The 23,151-nt window shown below is 38.4% G+C and overlaps 1 protein-coding gene and 1 long non-coding RNA gene across 2 annotated transcripts; one reads left to right on the top strand and one right to left on the bottom strand.

Annotated features, from left to right (window-relative positions):
* Positions 1-6,938: 6,938 nt before the first annotated feature.
* LOC122078051 (cysteine-rich receptor-like protein kinase 2) lies at positions 6,939-10,118 on the top strand. The gene is made up of 7 exons (XM_042643925.1): positions 6,939-7,720; positions 7,942-8,051; positions 8,358-8,497; positions 8,685-8,895; positions 9,030-9,264; positions 9,403-9,553; positions 9,698-10,118. Exons 1-7 carry the CDS (start codon positions 6,939-6,941, stop codon positions 10,034-10,036), a joined length of 1,968 nt encoding a protein of 655 aa, XP_042499859.1. The 3' UTR covers positions 10,037-10,118.
* Positions 10,119-13,832: 3,714 nt separating this feature from the next.
* LOC122078665 lies at positions 13,833-23,139 on the bottom strand. The gene is made up of 2 exons (XR_006140151.1): positions 14,937-23,139; positions 13,833-14,716 (listed from the first exon to the last, which is right to left on the bottom strand). It is a non-coding gene; the product is annotated as an uncharacterized LOC122078665 (long non-coding RNA).
* Positions 23,140-23,151: the final 12 nt, after the last annotated feature.

Genomic DNA, 23,151 nt, shown 5'->3' with positions numbered 1-23,151 from the left:
TCTCTCTCTCTCTCTCTCTCATATTTGTTCAAACATACAGAGTTTCTAGGGTCATACATGAAAATTTATGTGTGAGAATAACCAGAACTTCAATTAATACCAGCAGAAAATGAATTAAGATTTATTTCAAATTTCTATGAAATAGTAGTATATATTACAGCTTTGAAGTCTAAAGGAAGCATTTCAAATACGACTTCAAAAATTGCTCACACCAAAATAGTTACCCAAATAAAAGTAGGGAAAATGCCAAGAATTCCCAAAATTAAATTCATGCCCATTTTCCTGCTTATCACATAGCAAGTGAAAATACCATCTAATGTGTCGCTACCAAGTTCCCCATAAGGCCTCCACCAATCTCATAATGCTTAACATCAGAAAATCTTGCTTACAAAGCAAGCTTTTCCAACTCTTTCCCTGCATCAGAAAACATTTTTTGTAACAATAAAGCAATACCAATCAGAGATAAAAGGAAGTTTACCTTGTGATTGAAGCTTTGATACCATCCCCACTCCATTTGTTTCCATGTAAGATGAGACAATGTAAAAAAAAAGAACGTAAAATTGGCATCCTAGCATTTGTTTCACCAGAAGTAAAGATGGGACAAAGTTTCCAACAAGTCCCATTGTATTTATAAAAAGAGGGAAAGGAACAACACCCCCCCAACCCCTCCTAGGGGGAAAAAAAAAAGAGAGGAAAAAATGGCTATTCCTGGAATGATACTGCAGCACAGATTTGAGCATTGTTGGAGAAAGGGATAAGCCATCAGTTTCACTTTGGACTTTCAAAGCTCATTATTTGCAAATGCTTCAAATCAAGATCCACAAGAACATAGGATTAAACACCTTGCTAACAATCTTTTGATCCTTTTTTTTTTCATTGAAAATTCAATGAAAAAAGAGTGGGTAGTACACCAAACCATTGATAAGAACAACAGAGTCTTGAGGTGTGACCCAACATCTGAAACAAGCAAAGCAAATGATTCCAAATCTCATAGGTGACAGGCAATGCACAACATAATAACAGTTTCAGCTCATTCCTATTCAAAAAATACATAATAGCCAGCAGCTAGTGTCACCTAGAAATCAGATGGTCAACTGTTGTTTTTCTATATGCCATCCAAAAGACAGGGGAAGATCTTTGATGGCACAAGGAGTTTGTAGACTCCAAGGAGAACACTGGTTGTGAAAGATGCAATTCCACCTCGTACTCAACTTCCAACCTCAAGCATTTAAATATTGACTAAACCTTAAGAATTCAAGCCACCTGATCTCCACTTCATAAAATCCTCTACTAATGCTATTAGAAAGGATAGGGGAGAAATTGTTCTCACAACCCCCTGTGTAGATAACTTATCTCCATGGCCCACCATTTTGAGCCACATGGCAGGATGATGTGGTGATTTTGACAGTTGGGTTGACAGGTCAGTTGGATAGATAGGCCTAGGTTTGAATTAGTCACATGTTAAATTTCAGTACTGTGAACTTTGGTATCAGTACTTTTATTGGTCTCGTCCAATACCAATACGGATCATCCGTATCAAACCGTTTTTCCCCACAAAATACCGATTCAGGGTTTTTTTGGACCATTTTCCCCTCCCTTTTCCAATACTACCGATATGGTATCGGTCAGGTACTGGAGTTGTCACAGTTGATACTGATACTAATACAAATCAGCCGATACAGCTGATCCAATTTTGATACCTAAAACAATGTTCAGAACCTAATTCAATAAATAACCCTCTCGTGTATTGGCATGCATCCTTGTATTTTTCAACCATCCGTGTATGACCATGCACTCTCCCATAGTCCCCAGATTTTCAAAGCTTTATTTTGCCACTTGGCAGAGGGCAGGCCTTGCCACAATGGTTAGGTTGCTCCATTGCGACTTAATGGTTCGTGTATTCAAGTTGGGAAAGAGCCTACCTGCGAAGCAGGGTTAAGGCTCTGTACATTATAACCCTCCTCAGACCCAGAGTGGTAGAAGCCTCCTGCAATAGGTATGCCCTTTATTTTGCCACTTGGCAGTGTCCGTTTGCGCTGAAACTCGACATGTAAGAAGGAACATTCTGCCACTGTATCACTACTAAATATTCATGCTAGGTTGAAAATCTTGTTCATCTCTTCCCATCATCACTCAAATGTGATAGCTGATTCTATTACTTAGAAATGAGTGCAGTGTCTTTGGTAGAGTTTTATGTACCAACTATCATTGACAGTTTAGTCTCCTCCTCCCTTTTTTCCAAGGCTGTGGTTTTTCCTCATCATTCCTATGTACAATTTTCTGTTTACTTTCATTTTCATCAAAATTAAAGTACATTTTCTGGTATCCAGAATATAAATGAATAAAATGATTATACATCATTAAAAAGGGAAATTACCTGTTAAGAATTCCCTAACTGAACTTTTCAAGTGGTGGAAAATAGTGGGAAAATCAATTGGAAATGGACGGAAGCTGAATACAATCATACCTACCCTTAATTTTCTTTGCATTCAATGAAATCTATATTAAGGAGCCAGTGCACAAGGGTCCTACTACTGCAGGGTCTAGGAGGGGCAAATGTACGCAGCCAAACAAATGGAAAAGCCTTTACTATTTGAGAAAACCACTTGTTTTCAACCCTTTTCTTAAGAAACCTAGGGTTGAATGGAGGTTAGATGGAATTACAAAATTTATGCTTAGATGTGTGAGTGAATTTTATAATGGAGTCTCATTGTGTTTCTTTTCACGATTCATAGGTGACTGGTCTTGACTTCTCAAAGGAAGAATTATTTGATGCAGCATGCATCTCGACAAGACTTGCTTTGGAAGGCTTCCTACAAGAACATTGGTAAATCTAGCAGTTGATAATACTTTTAACAAACTCTTCATATTATTTCAAATTTTGACCACAAGGCTTACAATCAAACACTTCTTGCCATGCCTTCACACTTCTTCTAATCCTCCAATCGCTCTTGATAAAGAAACCTTCTTGATTGCATAGATGTGGATGCCAGAATACAGACCAAGGAACTAGGGAGGATTGTACTTCCAAATGAGTTATTTCTAGTCACTTTGGTCAAAGGACTCAATTGCCATTCTTCAATAACTTGAATCAACTATAATTGAAAAAAAAAAATTTATTGAAATGAAATCTGATAGGAAGTAGTGTTGCTGTTTAGTTTTCATAGGATTCTGTTGTGTATAGGAAAGACATGCATAGCTTAGGACTATTAACTAGTATAACTTTGAATAGAGCTGATTAGAGTAAAAGGATCCATGTAGCCGACCCCATTTAGTTGGGAGAAGGCTGAGTTGAGTTGAACTGATTGATATTTTGTAATATAATTGCTAATAATGAGTATTAATGGGACTGCGAAAACAAAATTGCACATTGACAAGAGGAAAACATTTAAGTGGTTTATTTAACGATTGCACAAAACTCGTAGTGAAAATTGCAATCCTTTTTTAACATAAATAAATATAGGAGAAGAATTGAAGAAGAAATAAACCAACCTTCCCTTGAAAGCCAACATTCTGAGACAAACGAAACCCTAAATCCCCTCTTCCACAACACAAATCCAGCTCGCTCTCTCCCTCTTCTGCTCTACGAGGGAGAAATAGAAAATATAAAGATGCTGAGAGAGAGAGGTGGCAAACAAACTAATAAACAATGGTTTACTCACCCGTTTCAGGAGACGGCCATTCTTTTCCACACGTGTTGCCCCAAGCTCGATAAATCGTTCAACTGAGAAATATTCCAGCGAGGACTTTGTTTCTTGGCCGGAGACGGAGAAGACAATAAGGATCCCCCAAATCTTTGTGAGACCTCATTGGTGCATTCCAATGAGGTGCGACAAAATGGTATCGCTTTATACTCTTAAATTTGATATAACCACATAATCTGCACTTAACAAAATGAACAGGTTGGGCAAAAGAAAAACTTTTTATCAATGAAATTTATTATTAGGTAAAATCACAAGATTACCCTTTACATGGTTAATAACCCATTCTATTCTTTTTTTTTTTTTTTTTTCTTTATTATAACATTAGGTATCCAAACACATTGGCCCAACTAGCCCCCCTTCTTCAGCAAGAAGTGGGACAGGTGTGGAACCCTAACCCTAGCTTTACTTGATTCGGTTGAAAAGCACCTTAGGGATTCTCAAACATGAGAAGAGAGAAAGTGCCTCACCAAAGGGTTTGTGTCCAAACAAATGTGGGACTAAACAGTTTAACTCATTGCTCAAGTTTTTTAAATTTTCATTCATATGTTTCGCTCCAAAATATTTTGAATCTCAAATCTCAAATCTCAAAATCAAAGATAAAACGTAAAAAACAATACTAACTGATGAGGGTATTTCTTCTCAACCATGGCACGGGCAAGGACCGGTCCTAACCAATGCTGCACCTTGGCCCTCCAACAGGTCGTGCTGCCACCTTAGCATCTCATAAGGCCGTGCTGCCACCTCGGTCCTCCATCAGGCCGTGCTACCACCTCAGTCCTCTGTCAGGCTGTGCTGCCACCTCGGCCCTCCGTCAGGTTGTGCTGCCAGTCACCTCAGCTCGACCAACCTGTCACCTCGACTCGACACAGTCAAGTAAGGCACCCAGAAACGTGCTCTTGTCCACTCCTACATTCAAGGAACGTAATCCCTGATCATGGGGCAGGACTCTATCCACTACATGTCATTAGAGGCGTCCACCCCTTTCACGACTTGCACCTCCGAGATCAATGAGGAATATTTTCAGAATATTCCCTAGAACCCGGAATATTTTCAGACTATTCCCTAAAACCCAGAATATTCCCAGAATCACAGAGCCACTCCCCTCAAGGTCTCTACGCCTGAACCTGACTCTGCACAAACTCCCTTTCTCTTTCCATTAGCAACCTATAAATATCAAGGTAAGCCCCCCTCAAAGGGGATCGATCACTCACTTCTTCTTTTATGGGAAAAGCTCTGTTAAGCATTTGCTATGGAAAGATCTGACTTAGGCATTGGAGAGTCCCCTGTCGGGTCAACCCGGCTCTCCCCTGTCATCTCTTCTGTGCAGGTCGGCTGGAGCACTAGGAACTGCAGGGAAGGTCATCTAGTCAATTTTTACCGCATCACTAACAAACAAGTACTAAAGGATCTGTAACCCAAGGGGGTAACGCAGTTGATGAGTAACGAACTTGGTATGAGCCGTAAACTCAGACGTCCTAAGTTCAATTCCCACTAGCACACTTTGAGCCATTCACACAGGGTGTTTAGTGCTCTTCACTGCTTTTAGTATGCAGTTGTATACCGATTGTTAGCAAAAAATAAAAAATAAAGTACTAAAGGATATATTATTTAGTACCAAAAAGATTCAACTGATTTCAGCCACACGTTGTCCCAATATTTATATATTTTTACTTTTTTGATGTATGCGTATACATATAAAAATCCCCAGCAATGGTGTAATGAGAATCTGGTTGACTTGGAGCATCTTGAGATGAGCTATCGGTATTGGTATTAGTCTTGGTCTCGATTGATATGATACAATATGGATCAATATTGATAATGATCGGTGTGTATCAATTACTTTTTTCCTTATTTTTTCAAAAAAAATATATTTTTTTTACTGTTTTACCCCTAAAATGAGATGGGCAATCGATCTCAATTGATATTAATACAACATTACCTGATACAATACCGATACTTGAAATCATGACTACAAACCACCTCATGCTCATGTATATACTAGTAATGATGGACTGGTCAATGTTTCAGCTCCTCAACTGCGAGGTGTGGCATGTATATGAGTCAAGACGTGAGAAAACTCTTTTAACTAAAATGAAAGAAGAAGAAGAAGATTCCACTGCTTTCAAATGCAACTAACGAAAGAAGATTCAAAGGCAACTACTTTTTTTTGGTAAAAAAAGGCAACTACTTATCTTTTGGTAAAAAGAGGCAACTACTTAAGGTCGTGAAGAAGATTCCACAAAACTTAATTTAACGTATTTGGCTGGAAATCCAGTCAGCAAAGTGCAGGTCTCTAATGCCTTCTTTCTCCTTCCAAGCAAACTGTTGCTTAGTACGATATTTGGCTAGCCTAGGAATTAAGTGTGTCAATTTGGGATCAGAATTGAGAATCGTTTTAAATCCGTTGTGTTCCCATGTTAAAGTTTTATGGCTATAGTTTGACGTATTTGACTTTGCATACGTGGTGGTACAAGAAGCAAGATCGTTCAATGTTTTTTTTAGCTCATCTTTAACTCCCAGGGTATGGTATTTTTTTTTTACTACAAGAAATATGATGGGTCAAACTTTTTCGAAGACCACTGCTAACATAGTTGATCGGTCATAATTCATGTGGCACCATAGTTATCACGGTGTTTAGGCGATCCAAGGCAATGGACGGAGCTTAGATGCAAGTAATCAAGGCATCCAAGGTGCTTGGATGCTGCTTAAGTGACACCTTTGACAATTGTAGTGGCATTGTAATGCAAAATGACTGGAAAAAAGAGAGGGGAAAAGTACCATAACCGGTTCTATTCCCTACGCCCTCTCATACGTTTATGTAAAATGTACCTTGCCTCCATGTGTGCTCTCTGGAGCATACCCATGTACATTCTCCCAATAGCCTAGATGCTGGTACAGTAGCCACATGATTGGTTATTATTTTCTTAAGAAGAAAGCTACCCGGCTTGCGTGTGCCTTTGAGCTGATGCCTTCACGTGCCTTTGAGCTGATGCCTTCATGTAACCTCTCATAGGTTTGCATGCTGGTGCAATAGCCGCACAAGCGGATAGCGTTCTCTCTCTCTCTCTCTCTCTCTTTGGTGGTCAAATTTTGCGTTGCAAGTTCTTGAGACTTTTGAATAACTCGGTGCATTGCCTGAATCGAATATCCTTAAATGCTTAGCTAAAGGCAGCTAATACAAGACCGTTCTGCAGTATTATTAGAATAGGCTCACACCACATTTCATCACAAAGTATGAAGAAACCAGGTCCTCCATTGTTTCTCTTCACGCTTTTCATAACTCTACTGGTAGAAACAATAGTAGCAGATCCAAGATCCAACACAGTTGAGCTCAGGTGCAGAGGTGTACTCAATTGCACGGCAGATTTCGAGTGCACAAATAGATTAACAACCGTCTCTGTCGACAACTACATCGCTGCCTTTGATGTCATTGGCAACAAGACTCAAACTTCTGGTTTTGCGGTAGCAAATGTGGGTTCAAGGCCTAATACCTGCTATGGCCTTGCCCAGTGCTATGGAGACCTCTCCTCCGTTGACTGCGATCTTTGCTATGCCCAAGCCCGCATTGTCAATCCCAAATGCTTAGGTTACCTTGGGGGCAGTACCTACTTGGATGGTTGCTTCTTGCGTTTTGACAATTATAGCTTCTACCAGGAGTTTACAGGTCCTGGAGATAAGGCTCTGTGTGGAAATACATCGCGAAAGGGACCTGAATTCCAGACGTCGGCCAGAAAAGCTGTGTTGGATGCAGTTGCAGCTGCACCAGACCAGGGAGGCTACTCCAAGTCTGTGGTGCTTGTGACAGGATCGACGAATGACTCAGCTTATGTGCTGGCAAATTGCTGGAAAACATTGAATGCAAACTCTTGCAGAACATGTTTGGCTGAAGCATCAGCCTCGATGATGGGTTGCTTACCATGGTCAGAAGGGCGGGCGCTGTACACAGGTTGCTTCATGAGGTATTCAGACACAAACTTCCTGAACCAAGAACAGAGTAGTGGAAAATCAAAAGGTATGCAAATAGCCATCTACCCCTCTCCACATCTCTTGTATGGATGATTCCAATCAAATTTATTCAATCTTAACTCAAAATTCTACAATTAAGTATCAAGACCCACAACATAGGGATTAAAATAAGAATCATGAATTGTTCAACTTAGGATTGATTGATACAGAGGTTCATTCATTGTTTAATTTTACCTGACTAGTCATCTGCATTGATGGCCTTCGTAGAGAGCAAAGTAGCGATCGTGGTTGCGATTCTGAGTTCTGTGGCTGCTTTAATAATTGTGGTGGCTATTGGAGTTCACATTTGGAGGCAAAGAACAATACGAAAGAAAAGAAGAGGTATAATTCTTTTTCAAAATTTATACTTACTGGATTTCAATTCACAAACATTGATACATAATAAGCATTTAGTAGTATAGAGAACAGGCTAATGCTGTGCAGTTCAGAATGGTTTACCCTGTTGGATTTCCCAGGGTCCACATCTTGTGATTTTCCCAGGAACCCTTTGAAAAAACCATAGCCTTGCTACTTCTGAAATGCAGAAAAGCTCTTTTGAAAATAAAAATTTAACAGAACAATACAGATTTAACCAGGTTAGATGTTAATGCTGAAATTTTGCTCTCTCTCTCATATTCTGCTTTTCAGGTACAAATGATACAGTAAAAATGGAGAAGATGCTTAATGACAGTAGCTTGAATTTTAAGTACTCTACACTTGAAAAGGCCACCGGATCTTTTGATGATACCAATAAGCTTGGTCAAGGAGGATTTGGAGCAGTTTACAAGGTAACTTTCCCATAAGTAAGGAAACCAAATGGCTGTGTCATAGTATCAAATCTGTTCTTGGGCATCTAAAGTCATAACCATGATCCAAATGTTGAGGAACTGTCAAAACTTTTGAGTTACAGCTAACCATTCTTTTGATATGCTGTCCAATTGTCCTCTGACTTGATTCACTCACCTCTACTTCTAGGGAGTTCTGCCCGATGGAAGGGAGATTGCTGTGAAGAGGCTTTTCTTTAATCAAAGATACAGAGCTGCAGATTTTTATAATGAAGTTAACATGATAAGTACCCTGGAACATAAGAATTTGGTCAGGTTATTGGGTTGTAGCTGTTCAGGACCAGAAAGCCTTCTAGTCTATGAAATTCTCCCAAATAAGAGCCTCGATGGCTTCCTCTTCGGTAATGTCAAATGTTTCACTCTGCAACCTTTCCTTCAATTGTTCTGCTCTCAAATTTCAACTCATAATTCTGTTGCACTATGTTTATAGTTTTGAACAGCTTTGCAAAAACTGAATGGAATTTTTCTTTTGTAGACCCAAGCAGAGGTAAAGCACTGAACTGGAAAATAAGATTTGAAATAATCAAAGGGACAGCATTAGGTTTGGTCTACCTTCATGAGAACCCCAATGTTAGAATCATCCACAGAGATATAAAAGCCAGCAACATCCTACTAGATTCAAAGCTCCGAGCTAAAATTGCTGATTTTGGGTTGGCAAGGTCTTTCCAAGAAGATAAAAGCCACATCAGTACTGCCATTGCAGGAACACTGTAAGTTTGTTTTCTTTCGATATTTCACGCATCTGTTCTTGGACATGTGGATTCACAGATAACATCAACATTTTTCAACATGCATCTACATACTGAATATATGAAGAACTTAGCCATTGCTATTTTTCTGAATCCCAGAGGGTATATGGCTCCGGAGTACCTAGCCCATGGTCAGTTGACAGAAAAGGCAGATGTCTATAGCTTTGGGGTGCTTTTACTAGAGATCGTTACTGGAATGCAGAACAACAGAAACCAAACATCTGAGTACTCTGATAGTCTTGTGGCTGCTGTAAGTTTCTACATATCTGTCTTTTCCATTTTCCTTTGGAAAGTACTTTCACCTGCTACTCTTTTAGTCTCATGATCCATTAGTTCGATTACTTGGTAACATTTTGTTTCTCTACTGTTCTATCTTGTGTCATTGGTGAAATAGGCATGGAAACATTTCCAACTGGGGACAGCAGAGAATCTTTTCGACCCAAATTTGATGTTGAACAGCTACAATCACAACAATGGCATTAAGGAGGAGATTTTGAGGGTAGTGCATGTGGGATTTTTGTGCATGCAGGAGGTGCCTTCATTGCGACCATCAATGTCAAAGGTCCTACAAATGCTGCTGAAGAAGGATGAACAACTCCCTGCACCCACTACTCCACCTTTTATGAATGTGAGAACAATGGAGCTAGGTCACACATGCAGAGACCAATGTCATCCTGAGAATACTTCAGTTTCTATTGCTACTGTCTCCATTAGCTCCTTTTATTCCAGATGACCTCAGAAGGGAAATATAGAAAACAGACCCCTTCCTGTGTTTATATTATTAATGCAAGAGCCCATAAGTAAGCGATTTACATAAGCCCTTGTTCCTTACACGATCTACAAATACCTTAGGTGCAAACCCTTTGGTAAATGGATCAGCAATCATATCATTGGTTCCTAATCAAAATCTTATGATCCCTTACATCTTCCTTTACAATGAAGTACTTTATCTCAATGTGTCTACATCGAATAAGTATGGACTGTTGGAAATTTGACTGCCGCTGTATTATCACAGAAAATATAGATTGGCTCCTCAATGTGGCCCTATTGCAGTGCCAAGCTGTTGTGCTGCAGCCCTTGCTAGTGCATGTAATGCTGCAGCTGTGGCTATAATGCACTGTCCCTGTTGTGCGGCCATGGGTTGCGGCTTGTAGTTGCCCATGCAAGACCTATGGCCTATGCCCCTGGTTGACTTGTCGAGTGCGAGATATGCACGATTTATGAGAAAAGAATGAAAAAACAAGAACAAGCAATCACACAATGCACACAAATTTACGAGGTTCAGCAAGATTGCTTACGTTTGCAATGAGATGAGATCCTGCTTCACTATCAATAGAGAATAGGGTCACAACACTTGTTCTCACACTTCTCTCAACTTGCTTACAGATAAAAAAAAAACTCACTACAATATATATTGAAATCCTATATAGGGCATTTATAGAAATACCCATATAGCCTTAGAAAATTTTCCATAAAAAAATTAAAGACATCGTACGCCCGATACTCCTTTCCCAAGGTTTCATGTTTTTTCAAGTCAAAGATGGATGCGTTCTATAAATTTCTTAACTTTCTTCCCCTATTTGTTTGACGAAGAAAAGTGGAAAAAGTAAAAAAGGGTTGGAAAATTTGTACTTGTTTCCCTACAAACTACTATAAATATGAGTGTTTGGATAAATGAAGTGAGAAACTTATAAGACAAATTCATTAAATGCAATTATTGTTGTCTAATGATATGGCACTTAACTTTTTCTCACCCCACTCACATCCAAAGTCCTACCAATTTGGCATTTTTCATGAAAAAAATGATATTGTGTCCATCTCTCTCCTCCTGTAACCTCTCTTTCCCATAGAATTCTTAATTGTTATTTGTGAGAGGCCATCATGTGATCTTGGAGAGTTTGAAAAAGTAAATCATGAAATTCATCTGGGATTTGTAATTTAATTTAGTGAGAGGGTTCCATAAAAGTCAGTGTGGTTTCTGCACCAGAGTAGGGACCAATGAGAGCGCACAAGGAAATATCAACAACAGAGGGATTTTTACCTTTCATGTGGGGTAGGGCGGTCATTTCGCCCTCCCATGTTTCTTGGCACAAGGACCACTTTGTTTTTTATGGTTCTTTTCTCCATTAATTTGCTTTCTAAAGTAAGGGACACCTTAGATCTTATTATGATAATGAAAATCCATTAAACTAATAGTGGAATTATTTCATCAGGAACCATTGAAGTTCTTCTCCCTTTTCTATGATGCCTAGAAACAATTAGAAACCAATAGCATCCCATTCGGACTGAGATTTAAGTTTGGTCCTGTTAACAGTACCAATATAAAACCCGTCTTGAATATTAAGAAACGTCCCGATTGACACCCTTACTAGAACCCCATCCTCAATGCGTCATGTGGTTTCACCCCACCCCCGCCCCAAAAAAAAAAAATCTTTATGAAAAAACTATAGCCCATTTAATGTCAGCCTTTGTCAACTTAGACATAAATGAACTAGGCATAATCTTTTTTTGTTTATATGAATGCCCTTTTACCGGGTCTACCAAATAGAAGATGATAAAGGGGAATTATTGTTGTGTTACAAAAGATGGTGCCGTCTCACTTCGAGTTCTGTCCTTTTTAGTCAAATCTGATATTACTTTAAAAAAATAGAAAATAAATTAAAATTATAATATTAGGAACCAAATACTCCAAGGGGAGAGGAGAGAGAGAGAGATGGCATATATTTATGACATAATCATTCACCTCTTTAAGGTTTCCCCATTTTGGCACAAAGATGGATGTGTTCCACAAACTTATGAATTGAGTTTCTCTACATTCATGGTGAAGAGGGAATCACAACATCTAAAGATGAATGATCTTTAGATTATGCATAGAAAAAGATATTTTCAAGCCTAAAAAATAATGGATTGGAATTTAATGATGACACCTAATCGAATCACATTATCTTTTTTTTTGATAGGTAGCAAAAGTCATATTAGAAAGAAAAAAGGAAAAAAAACAAGATAAGGTGACCATTCCCCCTATTAGACAGGCCTAAGGAAGGGAGAGCAACCCCTATAAAAACAAGCAGAATAGACCGTACATCACAAAGGAAAATGGGAAAGAAACACTTCTACACTCGGAAAGAAATACTATAGAAGAGTTAAGTAGCCCAATCACGGGAGAAAAGTTAGTACGGGGCACTTCTGGCGCAATGACTCTTTCACAAAGAGCTTCTCAAAATTAGATGGGTCAAATTTCTAAAGACACCATGACTAGAGTCATTGCCATCATTGGTTGACTCTGACTCTTCCTCGGGCATATCTAATGAACCATTTATATTGTCAACTTGATGGGCCACCTCGTGGTTCATTTTTGTCTCTTCCCCTGGGGAGATAAATGTTGTCGTTAATCCCAATTTGAAATATGAATGAATGATTCTTCATCATGGGGATCATTTTCTAGATTCAAATTTTCCATAGACTCTGAACTTTCTTTTGAATCTGTCTTATTATCAAGATTCAAAAATGGCATAAGCTTTGAAAGCTCCTCCAAGAAAGCAACTGAAAAACTATCAGCATCACATTATCTCATCACTAATGAACAAGAGTTTTTTTTTTCCCCTTTCTATAAGAAAATTTGGATAAAAGAAAACTTTGTCTTTTCTTAAGAGGACCGGGGCAATTTTCTTAAGAGTTTGCTTGGGCAATTCTTCAGAAATATCGAAAAAAAAAAAGAAGTGACAACATCAAACCCCCTAGTCATCTTAATATTTGTATGTTATGTGTTTCTTAAATTATCTCTGTTTTAGTTCCTCAAATCGAAAGGGATGGTTATTTTGACTCTACATATGTGGTATAAGAAGCAAGACGAGTTCAACTGTTCTCGAAGACAGCTGCTTAAGTAGTAATGATCAATGAATCAATCAATATCATCTGGCGGATCGGTCAATGTTTGTTGCTCATCCTCATCTCCCAGGGTATGGTTTTTTTTTGACTATGCATGTAGACAAGAAATATAATGGGTCAACGTCTTTCGAAGACAACTGCTAACGTAGTGGATTTATAAAATTCCATGTGGCAACATAATGGTATTTAGGTGATCCAAGGCATTAGATGAAGCCTAGACGTAAGTTACTAAGACATTTAAGGTACTTGGATGTTGCCTAAGTGACACCTTGACAACTATGGTGACATTGTCATGCAAAATGACTGAGAAAAAAAAAAAAGAAGGAAAAAGAAAACATAATGGTCTTAATCCCTACGCCCTTTCTAGGTCTCTGTAACCCTACCTCTCTATGTGCTCTCAGGAGCATACCCATGTATGTTCTCCCAATAGCCCAGGTTTAGTGTAGTAATCTTAAAAAGAAAGCTACCGTTTACGTGTGCCTATGAACTGATGCCACCATGCAGCCTCCCATAGGTTTGCATGTTGGCGTTCTCTTGCCAACAAAAAAATACCGTATGCTCTCTCGCTCTCTCTCTCTCTCTGTCTCTCTGTCTCTCTGTCTCTCTGTTATTGGTAGTCAAAATCTTATGTGGCACGTTCTTGGGACTTCTTAATAACAGCTGCATAATCTGAATTGAATATTCTTCAATGCTTAGTTAAAGGCAGCTAATATAAGACCGTTCTGCTGTATTACTGGAATAGGCTCATACACCTCATTTCATCAAAAGTATGAAGAAACCAGGTCCTCCTCCGTTGCTTCTCTTCATGCTTTTCATAACTCTACTAGTAGAAACAATAGTAGCAGATCCAAGATCCAACACAGTTGAGCTCAGGTGCAGAGGAGTGCTCAATTGCACAACAGACCTCGAGTGCGAAAATAGATCAGACCACAACCCAACCGTCTCTGTCTCCAACTACATCGCTGCCTTTGATATCATTGGCAACAAGACTCAGACTTCTGGTTTTGCAGTAGCAAATGTGGGTTCAGGGCCTAATGCCTGCTACGGCCTTGCCCAGTGCTATGGAGACCTCTCCTCTGTTGACTGCGATCTTTGCTATGCCCAAGCCCGCATTGTCAATCCCAAATGCTTCGGTTACCTTGGAGGCAGCACCTACTTGGATGGTTGCTTCTTGCGTTTTGACAATTATAGCTTCTACCAGGAGTTTACAGGTCCTGGAGACAAGGCTCTGTGTGGAAATACATCGCGAAAGGGACCTGAATTCCAGAAGTCGGCCAGAAAAGCTGTGATGGATGCAGTTGCAGCTGCACCATACCAGGGAGGCTATTCCAAGTCTGTGGTACTTGTGCCAGGGTCGACGAATGACTCAGCTTATGTGCTGGCAAATTGCTGGAAAACCTTGAATGCAAACTCTTGCAGAACATGTTTGGATGAAGCATCAGCCTCGATGATGGATTGCTTACCATGGTCAGAAGGGCGGGCACTGTACACAGGGTGTTTCATGAGGTATTCAGACACAAACTTCCTGAACCAAGAACAAAGTGGTGGAAAATCAAAAGGTATGCAAATAGGCATCTACCCCTATACACATCTTTTATGGATGATTCCAATCAAATTTATTCAATCTTAACTCAAAATTCTACAATTAAGTATCAAGACCCACAACATAGAGATTAAAATAAGAATCATGAATTGTACAACTTTGGATTAATTGATACAAAGGTTCATTCATTGTTTAATTTTACCTCACTAGTCATCTGCATTGATGGCCTTTGTAGGGAGCAAAGTAGCGATGGTGGTTGCGATTCTGAGTTCTGTGGCTGCTTTAATCATTGTGGTAGCTATTGGAGTTCACATCTGGAGGCACAGAAGAATACAAAAGAAAAGAAGAGGTACAATTCTTTTTCAAAATTTATACTTACTGGATTTCAAATCACAATCATTTATATGTAATAAGCATTTAGTAGTATATGATTTTCTTAGGAACCTTTTGAATTGAAACATAGCCTTGCTACTTCTGAAGTGCAGAAAAACCTCTTGAGTTCTAGAAGATAAAAATTTAACAGGACAATACAGTTTTAATAAGGTTAGATGTTAATGCTGATATTTTGTCTCTCTCATATTCTGCTTTCAGGTACAAATGATACGGTAAAAATGGCGAAGATGCTTAATGACAGTAGCTTGAATTTTAAGTACTCTACACTTGAAAAGGCCACCGGATCTTTTGATGATACCAATAAGCTTGGTCAAGGAGGATTTGGAACAGTTTACAAGGTAACTTTCCCATAAGTAAGGAAACCAAATGGCTGTGTCATAGTACTAAATCTGTTCTTGGGCATCTAAAGTCAAAACCATGATCCAAATGTTGAGGAACTGTCAAAACTTCGGAGTTACAGCTAACCATTCTTTTGATATGCTGTTCAATTGTCCTCTGACTTGATTCACTCACCTCTACTTCTAGGGAGTTCTGCCCGATGGAAGGGAGATTGCTGTGAAGAGGCTTTTCTTTAATCAAAGATACAGAGCTGCAGATTTTTATAATGAAGTTAACATGATAAGTACCCTGGAACATAAGAATTTGGTCAGGTTGTTGGGTTGTAGCTGTTCAGGACCAGAAAGCCTTCTAGTCTATGAAATTCTCCCAAATAAGAGCCTCGATGGCTTCCTCTTCGGTAATGTCAAATGTTTCACTCTGCAACCTTTCCTTCAATTGTTCTGCTCTTAAATTTCAACTCATAATTCGGTTGCACTTGCGTATATGTAGCTCTGTTTATAGTTTTGAACAGCTTTGCAAAAACTGAATGGAGTTTTTCTTTTGTAGACCCAAGCAGAGGTAAAGCACTGAACTGGAAAATAAGATTTGAAATAATCAAAGGGACAGCATTAGGTTTGGTCTACCTTCATGAGAACCCCAATGTTAGAATCATCCACAGAGATATAAAAGTCAGCAACATCCTATTAGATTCAAAGCTTCAAGCTAAAATTGCTGATTTTGGGTTGGCAAGGTCTTTCCAAGAAGATAAAAGCCACATCAGTACAGCCATTGCAGGAACACTGTAAGTTTGCATTATTTTGTTGTTTCATCAGTCATTAAAGAGAAGAATCATTGATTGAAGTAATGTGATTTCCATAACCTTAACTTTGAAGCTTATAATGTCTTTTGTGGACAACCAATGAAAGTATGTCCCTAGGGATGAAGATTAAGTTTCCATATAAGTTCATGAATATGTAGATACTCAAATAAAATCAATATTTTTCAACATGCGTATGAAAATTTAGATGGATGCATGCATCTACGTACTGGATATATGAAGAACTTGGTCATTTCTGTTTTTTTTTTCCTGAATCCCAGAGGGTATATGGCTCCAGAGTACATAACCTGTGGTCAGTTAACAGAAAAGGTAGATGTGTATAGCTTTGGGGTGCTGTTACTAGAGATTGTTACTGGAATGCAGAACAGCAGAAATGAAACATCTGATTACTCTGATAGTCTTGTCACTACTGTAAGTTTCTATACATTGTATTTTCCATTTTCCTATTTTCCTTAGAAAAGTACTTTCACCTGCTACTCTTTAAATCTTCTGATGATCCATTAGTTCCTTGATAACATTTTGTTTCTTTTTTTGTTAACATTTTGTTTCTTTTCTGTTCTACCTTATGCCATTTGGGCAAAATAGGCTTGGAAGCATTTCCAACTGGGGACAGCCGAGAATCTTATCGACCCAAATTTGATGTTGCACAGATACAATCACAGTGATGACATTAAGATGGAGATTTTAAGGGTAGTGCATGTGGGATTCTTGTGCATGCAAGAGGTGCCTTCGTTGCGACCATCAATGTCAAAGGCCCTACAAATGCTGTTGAAGAATGGTGAACTCCCTGCACCCACCACTCCACCTTTTATACTCAGTGATACAAGCAGAGACCAAAGTCATCCTCCCAGTTCTGCACTTTCAATTGCTATTGTCTCTCATAGTTCCTTTAGTGCCAGGTGACCCCAGAAGAAAAGTAAACAAAAACCCATGCCGGTGCGTTCGTAAGTGCAAGAGCCCGAGCAGTTTGGATATAAACTTATTAAGTTTGGCTAACTTCACTTATAGGAGTCTAACAGGAAAAGGTTGATGATGTCTGGATGAGCTAAATAAAGCTTTTCTATTGAAGAGAGTAGCCAGGCAGGGCCAATCTGAGGAAAATTCGAACTGACAACATTTGGCAGTGTAAAAATGTTAAGTAAAATTTTCTTTACACAATTATTCTCAATTTATACAGCAACAGCAATTGGAGTAGATAATCAATAAAGTAACATATAGATCAAGAAATGGAGTTGATAGCTGCTCAAAAATCTCAACTCAATATTGCACCCTCTCTCTCTTTCTCTCTCTCAAATCATATTTGTTCAAACATAGAGAGTTTCTAGGGTCATACATGAAAATTTATTTATGGGAGCATAACCAAAACTCCAAATAATACCAGCAGAGAATGAATTAAGATTTCATTTCAAATTTCTATGAAATAAATAGTACATATTACAGCTTTGAAGTACAAGGAAGCATTTCAAATAAGACTTTAAAAATTGCTCCCACCAAAATAGTTACTCAAATAAAAATAAGGAAAATACAAAGAGTTCCCAAAGATAAATTCATGCCTATTTTCATGCTTATCACATTGCAGATCTGGCAATATTTATATTCTTTCACCCAGTGAGGCTGCGAAGTTGAAGAGAGAACAAGTGAAAATACCATCTAATGTGTTGCCACCAAGTTCCCCATAAGGCATCCACCAATCTCATAATGTTTGGCATTAGAAAATCCTGCTTCCAAAGCAAGCTTCTCCAACACTTTCCCTGTTTTATTTTAGTTCCTGCCATTTTACATCTAGATGAATAGTGCCTATATAAATTGGCATGAGTAAATTGACTGAAACAATGGAACAGTTACAAAACAGATTGTTTATCTTTATCCAAAATCTTTACTGTTACGACCAGTAGGTTTCTTGAATAGACACTTGCCACATGAACAGGTGAGGTAATAAACACAAGAGGAATCATTTGTTCTCCCTCAAATATGCATGGAAATTTGTTTTAACAGTACAAGCAAGTGAGCAACTCTGAGAAATAGAAGTCATTCTGCTGGATCAGAAGAGATACATGGCTACACAAAAACCAAAAGAGTGCTTACACATTTTTCCTTCCATGGACATTTTTGCACAACCAACTCAATCACATTGCCATTATGCATGTGATGGATAACTAGTGAACTTATTTCAGCTTGAAATCAACAATGAACTCTTTTGTTTGGTTTTCCCTTTTTTCTGAAACTTGAAACTATCTGTTAGGAAGGACAGAAGGATAATGAATCAAATTAATTGACCCAAATGTCCAGTAAAGGACTAAGAAATTCAACTACATGGTGAATTATATTATGGAGAGATAGTCCCTCGATAAATAAAGATGTAAATAGATGTCCTCAATCCCCCCCTCTAAATTAGAAACCATGAAAGTAAACTTCAATGGTCATACGATAAGATCTCAAGAGTTGGTGGATTCTTCTGCTATGGATTTAGTACTACTTTTGGTAAGTTGAAATATTATTTAAAAAAAAAAAAAAAAAAGAAGAGATAGAGAGAGAGAAAAGGAACAACACCACCCCAACTCATCCTAGGATTTTTTTGGGGGGGGGGGGGGGGGGGGAGAGGGAGATTCCTGGAGTGATACAGCAGCAGCGATTTGAACATTGCAAATGAAAGTGATAAGCCATCAGTTTCACTTTGGACTTTCAAAGCTCATTATTTGCAAATGCCTCAAATAAAGATCCACAAGAACATAAACACCTTGCTAACAATCTTGTGATTCTGTCTTTTGTAATTGAAAATTCTATGTTATGCCCTTACAGTCAAGCCAAGAGTGGGGAGTACACCAAATCATTGAAAAGAACCACATAGTGTTTGAACCAATATCCAAAAGAAGCAAAGAAAATGATTCCAAATCTCATAGGTGACAGGTAATGTGCAACATAATAACAGTCTAAGCTCATTCCTATTCAAAACATACATAATAGCCAGCAGCTAGTGTTACCTAGAAATCAGATGGTCAACTGTTGTATTTCTATATGCCATCCAAAGGACAAGGGAAGATCTTTAATGGCACAAGGAGTTTGTAGACTCCAGGGGGAACATTGGCTGTGAAAGATGCAATTCCACCTTGTACTCAACTTCCTCAACCTCAATCATTTAAATATTGACTAAACCCTAAGAATTCAAGCCACCTGATCTCCACTTCATAAAATCCTCTACTAATGCTATTAGAAGGGAGAGGGGGGAAATTGTTTTCACAACTCCCTGTGTAGATAACTTATCTCCATGGCCCACCATTTTGAACCATATGACAGGATGATGTGGTGATTCTGATAGTTGGGTAGACAGGTCAGTTGGATAGATAGGCCTAGGTTTGGATTAGCTACTTGTCAAATTTCAGAACCATGGACTTTGGTATTAGTACCCGTATTGGTCTCGGCTGATACCGATATGGACGATTTGTATCAGACTGGATCGGACCATTTTTCCCCAAAAATACCGATTTAGGGGGTTTTTGGACCATTTTGCCCTCCCTTTTTTCCAATACCACTGATATGGTATCGGTCAAGAATTGAAATCATTCACAGCTGATACTAATAGCCAATCAGTACTGTTACCTCAAACGATGTTCAGAACCTAATGCAATAAATACCCTCGTGTATTGGCATGCATCCTTGTATTTTTCAGCCTAACAGTGTATGACCATGCTCTCTCCCAAGTCCTTAGATTTTGAAAGCTTTATTTTGCCACTTGGCAGAGGGTGGGCCTTGGGGCAATGGTAAGGTTGCTCCATTGCAACCTAGTGGATCATGGGTTTGAGTCGGGAAAGAGCCTATCTGTGAAGCAGGGGTAAGGCTCCGTACATTATAACCCTTCCAAGACACCACAGTGGCAGGAGGTATGCCCCTTATTTTTCCACTTGGCAGTATCCGTTTAGGCTGAAAGTTGACATGTAGGCCAGATTATTGGGATCTACTTGTCAACAAAATCTGGGTCTCATCCGATCTACCAATGTATCACTACTAAAGATTCCTGTTAGTTTGAAATCTTGTTCATATCTTACCATCATCACTCAAATGTGATAGCTGATTCTACTACTTAGAAATGAGTGCAGTCTCTTTGGTAGAGTTTTATGTACCAACTATGACAGTTAATTTCCCCCTTCCTTTTTTCCAAGTCTGGTTTTCCCTCATCATTCCTATATACAAATTTCTGTTCACTTTCATTTTCATCCAAATTAAACTACATTTTCTGGTAGCAAGAATATAAATGAATAAAATGATTATATATCGTTAAAAAACAAAATTACTTGTTAAGAATTCTCTAATTGAACTTTTCAAGTACTCTTCAGGAAGGCCATAACAGTAAATGAAACAGGAAACAGAAAACAGGATAAATGCATCCATTCCTTGCATAAAGAACAAGCTCAAAATCAAATACATCGTTTGCAAACATGCTGGTAAATGAAACAGAAAACAGTATAACTCATCCTCCAAAACCAATAATAAATAAATAATTGCATCAAATTACTTGCCAAATTTTGGTAGGTACTAGATAGTGATAAGATATTAATAACAACAACAACCATAACCTTGTAATAGATAGCAATAATATAATAATAACAACAACCATAACCTTCTCCCACCTAAATGGGGTTGGCAACGTGGATCCAATAGGGTCTAAAAATTGTGGGAGATGACAGTAACTAATAATGATGATACGAGATGGTTAATATCACTTCTCTTTGACAACAACAACAAAAAAGGGGAGGGGGGGAAGGGACCCAAAAAAGGGCATACCTGGTGCACAAGGCTCCCACATGTGTGAGGTCGGGGCAAGAACTACGCAGCCTTACCCCGAGAATGTCAAGAGACTGTTTTGACCACCCGACCACCAGGTCACAACATTAGTACCTTACCGTTGGACCAAGCGCAACCCTTATGAAAACAGAAAACATAGGTATTCTACAACGTGAGAAGATATATACAAAGATTGGATTATGGAAACAGATACCTATCTCAAGAAGCACCCAGAACTGTCTATATACAAAGCAGACTCCTATGAAACTAAACAGCAACACCACTTCCTTTGAGAATTTCATTTCAATACCCCTCCTTTTTTTTTTTCCAATTAGTTTATTCAAGTTATTGAAGAATGGCAATTTTAGTCCTCTGACTAAAAGTGGCTGGAAATAACCCATTTGGAAGTACAATCCTCCCTTCTTAGGTCCTTGGTCTGTATTTTGGTATCCAGCTATGCAATCAAGAAGGTATCTTTTTCAAGAGAGAGAGAGAGAGAGAGAGAGAGAGAGAGAGAGAGAGAGGGAGAGAGGGAGATTGTCAAGGAGTGTTTGATTGTAAGGCTTGTGTTCAAAGTGTGAAATAATATGAAGAGTTTGTTAAGAATGCTCACACAATGTTGTTGTAGGAACTAGGAAGCCTTCCCAAGGCAAGTCTTGTCCAGATGAATGCTGCAACGAATAACTGTCTCACACATCTAATGTAACCTCCATTCAACCCTAGGTTTCTTAGGCGAAGTGTTGAAAACGAGTAAAAATAACTAAAAAAGCATATCCAATGCACGAGACTCCACGTCCTAGAATATCTAGAGATTGTTTCGACTACTTGACCACTAAATCGCAATATTTGTATCTTACCGTTGAAAATAATTGATTACCTCAAATGGTGAAATCGTTTCCAATGGCGTGTTGGCGTGGTAGTAAAACCTAAAATGTAAATTCCTATTCTCTCATTACATGTTCTCTTCTTCATCTTGCTAATTTTTTTTGTGTAATACAGATTTCACTGAATGCAAAGAAAATTAGGGTTCTACCAAAAAAAAATTAGGGGTAGGTATGGTTGTAGACAGTTTCTGTCCATTTCCATTTGATTTTCCTACTACTTCCATACAAATTTTTTTTTTTTTTAAATGAATTTCATAACATCACGGTGAAACAAATTCTAAGAAAGCTCCCAAAAATAGATCTATTCACAAAATTTCTGTTCCATCTAGATAAATATTTCCACCGTCTCAGGGTTTTAGGGTGGAAAAGTCAATGAGAAAATACTTTTTTTCTTTGAATTTACATTTCTTTCAATGGGAAAAGGGTGGAATGCTAGTAAGTTACTTAGGAATTAGGAATGCTAGCATTTTTTGACCATTAGATTAGAAGGTGTAAATCTACACCATTAATGAAAAATACAAATAAGTATATACAATATAAATACCTGACATATTCTAACAAAATACACCTGCAAGAACTGACAAGAACACTCACTCTCTCTCTCTCTCTCTCTCTGCTATCTTGCCTTCCTGTACCGTTAAATCCCACTACCAATTGTCCAACAAATTGATACGAGAGAGAATATAATCATAATTAAAACACGAAGAAGATGTAGTGAAGAGAGTTTCAGATTAGCTGCAATCTCAAAACACGAAGAAGTATGATCGTTTCAAAACCTAAGAGTTTCAGAACCTTGTCAAACATGTATCCTACATCGAGTCATGTAATGGGTTGCAGGATATGATGAGAGCGCAACACGTAAAGATTTTGTAGTTCTCTACGCTATATGGTTCAATAAAAGAAAGAGCAGCAAGCACCTGCATTAGGAATCAGATTACATCAACAGATTAACTCATGAGAGTAAGCAGATCATCATCTACCATTCCAAGTAACAAAAGAATACAAGGGGCAAAGAGACCCAGTTTCAGCATAATAAACCAGGGAGAGAGAAAAAGCAAAGAAAGAAACTTCTTCCAAAAGAGATCGTGTAGATTCAAGAAAAGGGAATAACCTTTCAATGGTGGGAATGAGAAGGAACCCATTTTCCATTCTCCAATTCCAGTGAACCCTCAGCCCAAAAAACAAAAAAAAAAAAAGGGAATGGG

The sequence above is a fragment of the Macadamia integrifolia genome, chromosome 5 (genome assembly GCF_013358625.1).
Source record: "Macadamia integrifolia cultivar HAES 741 chromosome 5, SCU_Mint_v3, whole genome shotgun sequence".
Classification (NCBI taxonomy): Eukaryota; Viridiplantae; Streptophyta; class Magnoliopsida; order Proteales; family Proteaceae; genus Macadamia; species Macadamia integrifolia.
The sequence above is the reverse complement of the archived record's forward strand: the minus strand, read 5'-3'. Positions and strand labels throughout refer to the sequence as shown.

Bases quoted from the DNA above. Each gene is read 5' to 3' on its own strand.
- LOC122078051 (XM_042643925.1), top strand. From the start codon at position 6,939: ATGAAGAAACCAGGTCCTCCATTGTTTCTCTTCACGCTTTTCATAACT. The intron at 7,721-7,941 runs GCAAATAGCCAT...CTTCGTAGAGAG, and splicing joins AGTGGAAAATCAAAAGGTAT to CAAAGTAGCGATCGTGGTTG. The intron at 8,896-9,029 runs GTAATGTCAAAT...TTTCTTTTGTAG, and splicing joins CCTCGATGGCTTCCTCTTCG to ACCCAAGCAGAGGTAAAGCA.